At 34.3% G+C, this 12008-nt stretch overlaps 1 protein-coding gene across 2 annotated transcripts in view; it reads left to right on the forward strand.

The window, feature by feature from the left end:
- NCAPG (non-SMC condensin I complex subunit G) overlaps positions 1 to 12008 on the forward strand; it is a 36877-nt gene that overhangs the window by 2372 nt on the left and 22497 nt on the right. For both annotated transcript variants that reach the window (XM_014566119.2, XM_014566120.2), the window contains 4 exons: positions 8320 to 8465; positions 8756 to 8840; positions 9873 to 10065; positions 10526 to 10675. In XM_014566119.2, the coding sequence (XP_014421605.1) occupies positions 8320 to 8465; positions 8756 to 8840; positions 9873 to 10065; positions 10526 to 10675 (574 nt within the window). The remainder of the gene's footprint in view (positions 1 to 8319; positions 8466 to 8755; positions 8841 to 9872; positions 10066 to 10525; positions 10676 to 12008) is intronic.

Genomic DNA, 12008 nt, shown 5'->3' on the forward strand with positions numbered 1-12008 from the left:
ATATACACATACATACATGTATTTGTTTTCATATTCTTTTTCATTAAACTTCATTATTGAATAATGTTCCAGTAATACACATATACATATAATTATTTTCATATTCTTTTTCATTAAAAGTTATTATTGAATACAGTTCTCTGTGCTAAACAGAAGAAATTTGTTTTTTAATCTGTTTTCATATATAGTAGTTAACATCTGCAAATCTCAAACTCCCAAATTTATCTCTTCCCACCTTTTCTCCCAGTAACCATAAGATTGTTTACTATGTCTGTGAGTCTGTTTCTGTTTTGTAGATGAGTTCATTATTGTCTTCTTTTTTCTTTTTTTAGATTCCAAATATGAGTGATAAAACTATGGTATTTTTCTTTCTCCTTCTGGCTTACTTCACTTAGAATGACCATCTTCAGGTCCATCCATGTTGCTGCAGATGGCATTATTTTATTCTTTTTTACGGCTGGGTAGTATTCCATTGTATGACTATACCACAACTTCTTTATCCAGTCATCTGTCAGTGGACATTTAGGTTGCTTCCATGTCTGAGCTATTGTATATAGTGTTGCTGTGAACATTGGAGTGCATGTATCTTTTCGAATTAAGTTTCCCTCTGGATATATGCCCAGGAGTGGGATTGCTGATCATATGGTAACTTTATTTTTAGTTCTTTGAGGAATCTCTATACTGTTTTCCATAATGGCTGCACCAAACTACATTCCCACCAACAGTGTAGGAGGGTTCTCTTTCCTCCATACCCTCTCCACCATTTATAGTTTTTGGACTTTTGAATGATGGCCGTTCTGACAGGTGTGAGGTGATACCTCATTGTAGTTTTGATTTGAATTTCTCTGATAATTAGCAATATTGAGCAGTTTTACATGTGCCCATTGGTCATTTATATGTCTTCATTGGAGAATTGCTTATTTAGGTCTTCTGCCCATTTTTGAACTGGGTTGGGTTTTTTTTTGTTTATTAAGTAGTATGAGCTTTTTATATATTCTGGAAATTAAACCTTTGTCAGTTGCATCATTTGCAAATATTTTTTCCCATTCTGTAGGTTGTTGTTTTGGTTATGGTTTCCTTTGCTGTGCAAAAGCCTATAAGTTATTTAGGTCCCATTTGTTTATTTTTGCTTTTATTTCTGTTGCCTTGGTAGACTGCCCTAGGAGAACATTGCTAAGATTTATGTCAGAATGTTTTGCCTATGTTTCCTTCTGGGACGTTTATAGTGTCTTGTCTTATATTCTCTTTAAGCCATTTCGAATTTATTTTTGTGTATGGTGTGAGGGAGTGTTCTAACTTCATTGGTTTACATGCAGCTGTCCAGTTTTCCCAACACCACTTGCTGAAGAGACTGTCTTTTCTTCACTGTATATTCTTGCTTCCTTTGTCAAAGATTAGTTGACTGTAGGTCTGTGGGTTTATTTCTGGTCTCTCTGTTCTGTTCCATTGATTGATATGTCTGTTTTTGTGCCAATTTGCTGTTTTGATTACTGTGGCTTTGTAGTGTTATCTGAAGTTTGGGAGTGTTATTCCTCCAGCTTCGTTCTTTTTCTTCAGTATTGCTTGGGCAATTCTGGGTCTTTTGTGATTCCATATAAATTTTAAGATTATTTGTTCTAGTTCTGTGAAAAATGTCATGGGTAATTTGATAGGGATCAAATCCTTGGGTTTACCTTGGGTAGTATGGCCATTTTAACAGTACTGATTCTTACAATCCAAGGGCATGGGCTATCTTTTCATTTCTTTAAGTCACCTTTAATTTCCTTAATCAGTGTTTTGTAGTTCTTCTTGTATAAGTCTTTCACGTACTTGGTCAGATTTATTCCCAAGTATTTTATTGTTTTGGATGTTATTTTAAAAGGGATTGTTTCTTTTACTTTGTTTTTGTGATACTTCATTATTAGTATAAAGAAATGCAACTGATTTCTGTATGTTAATCTTGTATCCTGCTACCTTGCTGAGTTCTTTTTATCAGCTCTAGTAGTTTTTGTTTGGAGCTTTTAGAGTTTTCTGTGTATTGTATCATGTTATCCACATACAGTGACAATGTCACCTCTTCCAGGTTGGATCCCTTTTATTTCTTTTTCTTGCTTGATTGCTGTGGCTAGGACTTCTAATACTGTGTTGAATAGGTTGAATGGAAGTGGTGAGAGTAGGCATCCTTGTTTTGTTTCAGATTTTAGGGGGAAGGCTTTCAGCATTTCACCGATGAGCAGTATGCTGGCTGTCGGTTTATTGTAAATAGCTTTTATTATGTTGAGATATTTTCCCTCCATACCCACTTTGGTAAGAGTGTCATAAATGGGTGTTGAATTTTATCAATGCTTTTTCTGCATCTATTGAGATGACCATGTGATTTTTGTCCTTTCTTTTGTTGATATGGTGTATCACATTCATTGATTTGCATATGTTGAACCATCCTTATGTCCCTGGAATGAATCCAGCGTGATCACGGTATATGATCTTTTTTATGAGTTGCTAGGTTCTGTTTGCTAATATTTTGTTGAGGATTTTTGCATCTAAGTTCATCAGTAATATTGACCTGTAATTTTCTTTTTTGATTGTGTCTTTGTCTGGGTTTGGTATCAGGGTGATGGTGGCTTCATAGAATGAGTTTGGGAGTGTTCCCTCCTTTTCAATCTTTGGGAAGTTTGAGAAGGATTGGTATGAATTCTTCTTTGTATGTTTGGTAGAATTCCCTAGTGAAGCCATCTGGTCCTGGACTTTTTTTTTTAGGGAGGTTTTTTTTTATCACTGGTTCTCTTTCATTTCTAGTGATCAGTCTGTTCAGGTGGTCAGTTTCTTCTTGATCCAGTCTTGGTGGACTGTACGTTTCCAGAAACTTGTCCATTTCTTCTAGGTTGTCCAATTTGTTTCCATATTGTTATTCAGAGTATACTCTTATGATTTTTTTTGTATTTCTGTTGTATTGGTTGTAATTTCTCCATTTTCCTTTCTTATTTTGTTTATTTGTGTCCTCTCTCTTTTCTTGGTGAGCCTGGCCAGAGGTTTGTCGATTTTGTTTACCCTTTCAAAAAACCAGATCTTAGTTTGGGTTTTTTTAAAAATTATTTTTAAAAATCTCTATTTTATTTATTTCCTCCCTGATATTTATTATTTCTTTCCTTCTACTGATTTTAAGTTTTGCTTACTCTTCTTTTTCTAATTCTTTTAGGGGGTAGGTTAGATTGTTTATTTGAGAGTGTTCTTGTTTTCTGAGGAAGGCCTGTATCGCTGTGAACTTCCCTTTTAGGACTGCTTTTGCTGCATCCCATAGGTTTTGTGTGGTTGTGTTTTCATTGTTGTTTGTCTCAAACTATTTTTAAATTTCTTCTTTGATTTCATCTTTGACCCATTGCTTTTTTAGTAGCATGTAGTTTAGTCTCCAGGTGGTGGTTTTTTTCACTCATTTGTTTTTCTGTGGTTGATTTCTAGTTTCATTCTGTTGTGGTCAGAAAAGATGCTTGACATAATTTCTATCCTCCTAAATTTGTTGAGGCTTCTTTTGTGCCCAAGTATGTGGTCTATCCTACAGAGTATTTCATGTGCATTTGAACAGAATATATATTCTGTTTTTTGGGGGATGTAATGTCCAAAAACTATCAACCAAATCCAACTTTTCTATTGTGTAATTTAGTTTCTCCATTGCCTTACAATTTTTTGTCTGAAAGATCTGTCCAGTGATGTTAATGAGGTGTTTAAGTCTCCTACTATGATTGTGTTCCCATCAATTTCTCCCTTTATGTCTGTTAGTATTTGCTTAATGTATTTAGGTGCTACTATATTGGATGCATATATGTTAACGAATGTAATATCTTCATCTTGTATTGCTCCTTTAATCATTATATAGTGTCCTTCTTTATCCTTCTTCTTGACCTTTGTTTTAAAGTCTGTTTTGTCCGAAATCAGTATTGCTACTCTTGCTTTCTTGTTGTTTCCATTTACATGAAATATCTTTTTCCATCCTCTCACTTTCAATCTATGTGCACCCTTCTCCCTAAAATGGATCTCTTGTATGCAGCATATTGTAGATTCTTGTTTTATTATCCAATCTGCCATTCTGTGTCTTTTGATTGGCACATTTAGTCCATTGACATTTACAGTAATTATTGATAGATGTGTGTTTTTGCCATTTTGAACTTGTTTTCCAGTTGATTTGATATTTCCTCTTTCTTTCTTCCTTTCTTTTTTTTCTTTTTCTTTTTGTTGTTTGATAATTTTCTTTTGTATTATCTTGGTTTCTGTTTGGTTTTTGTGACTCTATTGTATGCTTTTGATTTGTGGTTACATTGTTTTTCAAGTATATTAACCCATCTGCTTGCTTTCAACTGGTAGTCATATAAGCTCAGACATATCCTAAAAAGAATTTTAAAAAAATCTATTTTCTTGCTCCCCTCTCCCACCTTTTATGATTTTGATGTCCTCTTTTACATCTTCATGTTTATTCTCTTACAACTCATTATAGTTATTGCATCTCCAGTTGTGGTTTTCTCCTTTCTGTAGCTTCTTGCTTCTTTTTTTTTAGAGTAGAGCTTTCAATATTTCTTTTAAGATAGGTTTAGTAATGCTGAATTCTTTTAGATTTTGCTTGTCTGTAAAATTCTTTGTCGTTCTGTTCTAAGGTTTACTCTTGCTGGGTAAAGAATCCTAGATTTTCTCATTCAGGACTTCAAATGTGTCTTGTCACTCCCTTCTGGCCTGCAATGTTTCTGTTGAGAAATCAGCTGAAAGCCTTATAGGGGGATCCCTTCTAACTAACTTTGTTTTTTCCCTGGCTGCCTTAGAATCATTTCTTCAACTTTGGTCATCTTAATTATAATATATCTTGGTGTAGGTCTATGTGGATTCTTCTTGTTTGGGACCTTCTGTGCTTCCTGTGCTTGGATATCTGATTCCTTCTTTAGGTTTGGGAAATTTTCAGTCATGGTTTCTTCAAATACCTTTTCAATTTTGAATTCCCTTTCCTCTTCTCCTTCTGGGACTCCTGTTATGCATGCTTTATATTATCCTATAGGTGCCTTATATTGCTTTCAGATTCTTACTTGCTTTTCTGCCTACTGTTCTCATTGAGTTATTTCTGTTATCCTGTCTTCTAAGTCACTTATTCATTCCTCTCATGCAGGGAACATAAAAGCTGGTGGCAGACATTCCAAGAGTGTTCATGTACATGAGTTTTTCTGGAGGCTTACATCTTGATTAAATCATCAGCACCTAAAACCTAGCCCCACCTAGCAGCCTGTAGGCTTAAGGGTTGGGAAGCCTCAGGCCAAACAACATACTGGTATCAGCAGACTTCCTGAGCCACAGGCACCTCTAGACACAACCCTAGATAAGGCCCTACCCACCAGAGGACCAGGACCAAGCTCTACCCAGCAGGGGGGCAGGCACCAACTCCTCCTTCCAGGAAACCTGCATAAGCCTCTAGTCCAGCCTTATCCACCAGGGGGCAGATTCCAGAAATAATAAAACAACAATCCCAAAGCACCTGGAAGGAATCCACAAACACAGGCCAGACTATAAACACTGGAACTGGCTGGGCCCAGGCCCTTGGGTGACAAGAGAGGAGTGTACTGCTGGGATGCATACGATGTCTCCCAGAGAGGGCCACCTCTGTAAGATCGAGAAACATAACTAACCTACCTAAAAATACAAATAGAAAGACAATATGAGGTGGCAGAGGAATAGCTCCCAGGCCAAGGCACAAGATAAAACCCCAGAAAAAGAAATAAGTGATGAGGAGATAGGCAATTTATCTGAGAAAGAGTTCAGAGTAATAATGGTGAAGATGTTCAGAGAACTCATGAGGAGTAATTAAGAATTAAGTTTTTAGCAAAGAGTTGGAAAGTATAAAGAATACCCAAACAGAGTTGAAGAATAAAATCACTGAAATGAATAATGCACTAGAAGGAACCAAGAATAGACTAAGTGAGGCAGAAGAGCAGATAAGTGAGCTAGAAGACAGATTAGTGGAAATCATTACTGCAGAACAGAAAGAAAGAAAAAAGAATGAAAAGAAATGAGGATAGTTTAAGAGAACTCTGAGACGACATGAAGTGCTCCAATATTCACATTATAGGGGTCCCAGAATGAGAAGAGAGAGAGAAAGGACCTGAGAAAACTTGAAGAGATAATATCCAAAAACTCCCCCAGCTTGGGAAATGAAACAGTCACCTAAGTCCATGAAGTACAGAGTTCCACACAGGATCAACCCAGAGGAACACACCAAGGCAAATAGTAATCAAACTGACAAAAATTAAGGGGAAAATATTAACAAGAGAAAAGCAACAAATAACATATAAGGGAATTCTCATAAGGTTATCAGCTGATTTTTCAGCAGAAATGCTACAGGCCAGAAGGGAGTGGCACAATATATTTAAAGTGATGAAAGAAGAAAACTTACAACCGAGAATACTCTATCCATCAAGGCTCTCAGTCAGATTTGATGAAGAAATCAAAAGCTTTACAGGTAAACAAAAGCGAAAGGAATTCAGCACCACCAAACCACCTTTACAACAGATGTTAAAGGATCTTCTCTAGTCATCAAACCGTAAGAAAAGAGAACAAGAAGAAGAATAAGAGACAAAAAAAGACCTACAAAAGATTGCTTTGGCAATTTGGGGTCTTTTATGGTTCCATATAAATTTTGGAATTGTTTGTTCTAGTTCTGTGAATAATCTCAGTGTTTTCACATGGGTTGCATTGGATCTGTAGATTTCTTTGGATAGTATGGCTGTTTTGACAATGTGTATTTTTCCAGTCCAAGAGCACAAGATATCTTTCTACTTCTTTGTTTCATCTTCAGTTTCCTTCATCAGTGTTTTACAGTTTTCAGAGTATAAAAATATCCTTGGTTAAGTTTATTTTTAGGTGTTTTGCTTTTTTTGATGCAATGGAAATGTTTATGCCAGTTATAAAATACTAGTTTTTGAAGTAAAAAAAAAAAAAAAGTCAATGAAGGGCCACAAATGGCAAAATATCCTTCTTTTTTATGGGTGAGTTGTATTCCATTTCATATATGTGCTACATCTTATTTATCTGTTCATCTGTTGATGTGCAATTAGGATCCTTCCATATCTTGGCAATTATAAATAATGTTGCTGTTAATAGTGAGGTGAATGTGTCTTTTTGAATTAATGCTTTTGTTTTTCTGGAATATATGCCCAGGGGTGGAAATGCTGGGCCATATAGTAGTTCTGTTTTTAGGTTTCTAAGAAACCTCCATATTCTTTTCTATAGTTGCTGCACCAATTTACATTCCCACCAACTGTGTACAAGGGTTCCCTTTTCTTCATGTCCTTGCCAACATTTGTTATTTGTGTTCTTTATAATGATGGCCATTCTGACAGGTGTGAGATGATATTTCATTGTGATCTTGATTTGCATCTCCCTGATATTAGTAATGTGCAGATTCTCATGTTCCTTTTGGCCATCTGCATTTCCTCTTTTGGATAAATGTTCAGTTCTGAACATATTTTAACTGGGTTGGTTGGTTGTTTGCTTTTTACTTGAAGTACAGTTGATTTGAAATGTTGTATTAGTTTTTGGTGTACAGCGTGGATGGACTTGGAAGGCATTATGCTAAGTGAAGTAAGTCAGACAGAGAAAGACAAATACTGTAATATAGCACTTACATATGGAATCTAAAAAAAAATTCAATAAACTAGTGAATATAACAAAAGAAACAGACTCACAGATGTAGAGAAGGAACTAGTGGTTACCAGTTGGGGGAGGTAAGAGGGAGGGGCAAGATGGAAGTGGAGGATTAAGAGGTACAAACTGCCAGGTATAAAATAAGCTACAAGGATGTATTGTACAACAGGGGAATATAGCCAATATTTTATAATAACTACAAATGGAGTGTGACCTTTAAAAATTGTGAATAACTATATTGTGTACCTGTAATGTATAATATTATTCGTCAGCTTAAAAAATGTGACATTGTAAAATAAATACATAAATTAAAAAATAAGTAAATAAAGCCATATCAGTTTAAAATAAACTACCGGCCATACTAGACTTTTGTCTAAATCTTGAAGAAGAGACATAATCTTAATGGTGAATTTTTTATGATCTTTAGAGCTATTTGTTTTCAGTTTTAGCCTTCATGCCCAGGCCATTGACTAATTTCTCATTCTGCCGTTTTTAAGAGAAGCTGGCAGAAAAAATCTTCAGCTAAAATTAAATGTGTAAGACTAAAAAATTATATTTTTTATTGATTAAAAATAAATATTGTTAAGTATCAAAATGTGGTCTATATTGTGACTGGGTAAATAAATAATATTTTATTAGTGTACTGAAATATATTGCTCTATTTTTTAGCATATGCTACTTTGATTGAAAATGATTCAAATCCAGAAGTTAGGCGCGCAGTGTTATCATGTATTGCTCCATCAGCAAAGACTTTGCCCAGAATTGTAGGGCGCACCAAGGATGTGAAAGAGGCTGTCAGAAAGCTGGCTTATCAGGTAAATAAGTCCAATATCTTGTGTAGGCATTTTCTTAAACGGCAAGAAGCCATATTCTTAAAATACTTCTGAAAAATATTTGGCATAATAATGATTTCTTCACTTGAGATTTTTATGCACAGAGAGTATAGGTAATTTAGATAGAATTTTATTGTGTTAATGTGTTACTAGATATTGACTTTTTTTTGGAGATTCTTGATAATTTTCTTAAGGATATATTATTAGTTATAAAATACATAAACTATTTTGAGTTTAATGGCCATTTTTAAAATTATTAATATTTCTTTAAGGTTTTAGCTGAAAAGGTTCACATGAGAGCTATGTCCATTGCTCAGAGAGTAATGCTCCTTCAACAAGGTCTTAATGACAGATCAGGTAAGTTAGACATCTTTATACATAAAACTTAGTAGATTTTGAGGTCAGACCTAAAAGGTTTAGAAAAGAGTGATGTAAATTAGATCAGGTAAGCGTGTCTTTCCCACAGCCTGTCAAAGTCTATCTTGGTATGTTGTATAGAGTACATTTCCTAGGGTTAAAAATCTTGATACTTAGAAGCAGCAGAGTTAGTATTTTTCTGTTTTACATATGGAGAAACTATAGTTTAAGGCTATAAAAAATAACTTAAGTCAGAAATAGGGCAGGATCTCTTTTTCAGCCCTCTCTCTTCCTTTAAAAAAAATGCTGTCTTTTAAAGTACATCCCCTTTTAAAAAAACATCCCCTTTGTGTATATCCTGATACCAATGTGTCTGCATCTGAAACAATTAGGAATGGTCAGACTAGTATAATTTTCCAATTTTTTTTTTCCTTTTTCTCCCTGTGACAGCTAGGGAATCTGCTTATAGCAATGATGAAGAATATATTTTAAATTTCCAGACCCCATGAGAATGCTAAGACGGCTTAATATTGCTATAGCAATAGTTTGCAAATATTCTCGGAGAACTAATGACCAGGATAACTTTAAAAAACTAAGAATAACATTTGTTCAGTGACTTATGCTTGTATGATTCACTACTGCAAATAGCAATCATGTGTAATAAATTGATGAACTCAGGCAACAAGTGAAATAGTAGGTATTACATATAGTCTGGAATCAAACCTGCAGCCCAGTAAACCCAGAGGAGAAGGAATGCAAAAATATTTGTGTAGGCTGTGGTAGTGGTTGGGTATTTTATTCTGACCTTTTCTATTTTCATTTGAAAGTAAGCATCTTAGTGACTTTTGTAATATCATTGTATTTTATTTTTTCCTTTAGTATGCTTTGTTTTGCCTCTGTCTCTTCCCATTTTTATAGTACATGTTGACTTAATGTTAACATTGATCTGATAAAAAGTTAATTAAAACAGACAAAATACAGGAATGGAAGCTGGAGGGAGATTGTTCACCCGTGTTTCAAATGACTTAACAGATGCTGTGAAACAAGCAATGCAGAAACATCTTCTCCAAGGCTGGTTACGTTTTACTGAAGGAAATATATTAGAGTTGCTTCATCGGTTGGATGTGGAAAATTCTTCTGAAGTGGCCGTCTCTGTTCTCAATGCCTTATTTTCAGTGACTCCTCTTAATGAACTTGCAGAAATCTGTAAAAATAATGATGGCAGGTATATGTAGTATTCATTATTTGAAATGTGATGCTGATGAACTTCTGTAATTAAAATTAATCCCCTTCCCCATTACTTAAGATTGTATTAATATCTTCTATCTCTACCCCCTTTTTTTTTTTAACTCTGGTAGATGTCTTTTTTCTCTATTTTTCCTCCTTGTGTAAGAACTCACTACTTTATCATAGACTAGTTTAGCTGCGTATTTTGTTTTGTTTTGTTATGTTGATTTTTGCATTAGCTTACCATGGAAAATCCAACAGCTTGCATCTCTATGCTTGCTCATTTGATTCTTCTGGTCTAAATATTTTCATTCTTTTTTGTGTGAATAAATTAGTGACTTTGAATTTAAAAAGATAGCAGTTATAAATCAAGTCTGTTTCTTATTTCCATTTTTCTACTCAGTTCAAATTTTTACTGGATATTAAGTTATCTTTCATTCTCTCCCTTTTAAATGAAGGAAATTGATTCCATTGGAAAGATTAACTCCTGAAATTGCTTTGTATTGGCGTGTCCTTTGTGAGTATTTGAAATCAAAAGGAGATGAAGGTGAAGAATATTTAGAACAGATTTTGCCAGAGCCTGTAGTGTATGCAGAGTATTTACTGAGGTAAAAATTTTTCCTTTGGTTTGGACTGTACTTGTGTTGTATGTGTCAACTTCCCAGCCCCCTCCCTCAAAGCCATGCTTGATTGAGAATAAGTTAAAATCTATTTTTTTTGGACAAGAAAGAATAGGTATGCACATTGAGTCTTTTTGAAGAATATCCTGTGCTAGTCAGTACATTGAAAGAGCAAAGTCAATATGTTTTGGGACATTTTCTTAAAAGTGTGAACATTTCTCCATAAAGTTGATAATGATGATGACAACCTTTTTCTAAGTGCCAGATAGTAAATATTTTAGAGTCTTTGGGCCATCCTGTCTCTGTCACAGTGACTCAACTCTGCCGTGGTAGTGCAAAGGAGCCAAAGAAAATAAGTAATGTGTAAGTGTGACTGTTTTCTGATAAAACTTTCATCAACTTTTTTTATGGACAGAAATTAGAATTTCATGTAATTTTCACATTGTATATATTTTTACATATATATTTTAACTACTGTTTAAAGGTGTAAAAATCTTAGCTTGCAAGCTGAAAATGGGCAGCAGACTGGATCTGGTGCATGGACCATAGTTATCCAGCTGATAAGGTGGACCTCTGTGGCTAGTTTTAGTATTAAGTAAAAGTATTACTATTTGGCTTTCTTTTTTAAAAAATGTTTTTTCAAAGTATCTTTTTCTTAAGTTATTTGAATTACTCTAATTTCCACTTTGTTAACTTTTAAATTATACGAGTAAAACATGACTGCTTTCTTGTCAAAATTCAAATACAAAATTACATAGAATAAAAAGGTCAATTTCCTCTTTTATCTCTTGATTCCACAATCCCATTGATCCCTTTAGAGTTAACAACTAAACAATTTGGGGTATACACTTCCAACCTCTTTCTCTTCGCTTACACACACACAAGTGCATAATTTTTTAAATATAGCACATTATACATATTTTTTATCTTTTTTCAACTACTGATAATCTGACATCATTATATGTTGGTACGTACAAATCTATCACAGTCCATAACATATCACTCCATAGAATGGCAGTAACATTTAATTTACTCCGCTGTTGAAGGACATTTAAGGTGTTTTCAGTTTTCACTGATAAAAGTATGTTAAGCTTTCTTTACATTTTTTTTTGTACATTTGGGATTTTGTAGGGTTGATTCCCAGAAGTGGGAAAGGTTATATATATATATATTTTATAGATATTGGTGTGTAGATTTTAAATTTCATGATTTTGATGCATCTTTTAAAAAGCCTTCTTTCATTTTATATGCATTATGGGCCTGAATTCTCTTTGTTTGAAATATAGTATTCTGCTTTTGCTTATAATGGTCCCACAATACA

This window comes from Camelus ferus, chromosome 2 (assembly GCF_009834535.1).
Source record: "Camelus ferus isolate YT-003-E chromosome 2, BCGSAC_Cfer_1.0, whole genome shotgun sequence".
Taxonomy (NCBI): Eukaryota; Metazoa; Chordata; class Mammalia; order Artiodactyla; family Camelidae; genus Camelus; species Camelus ferus.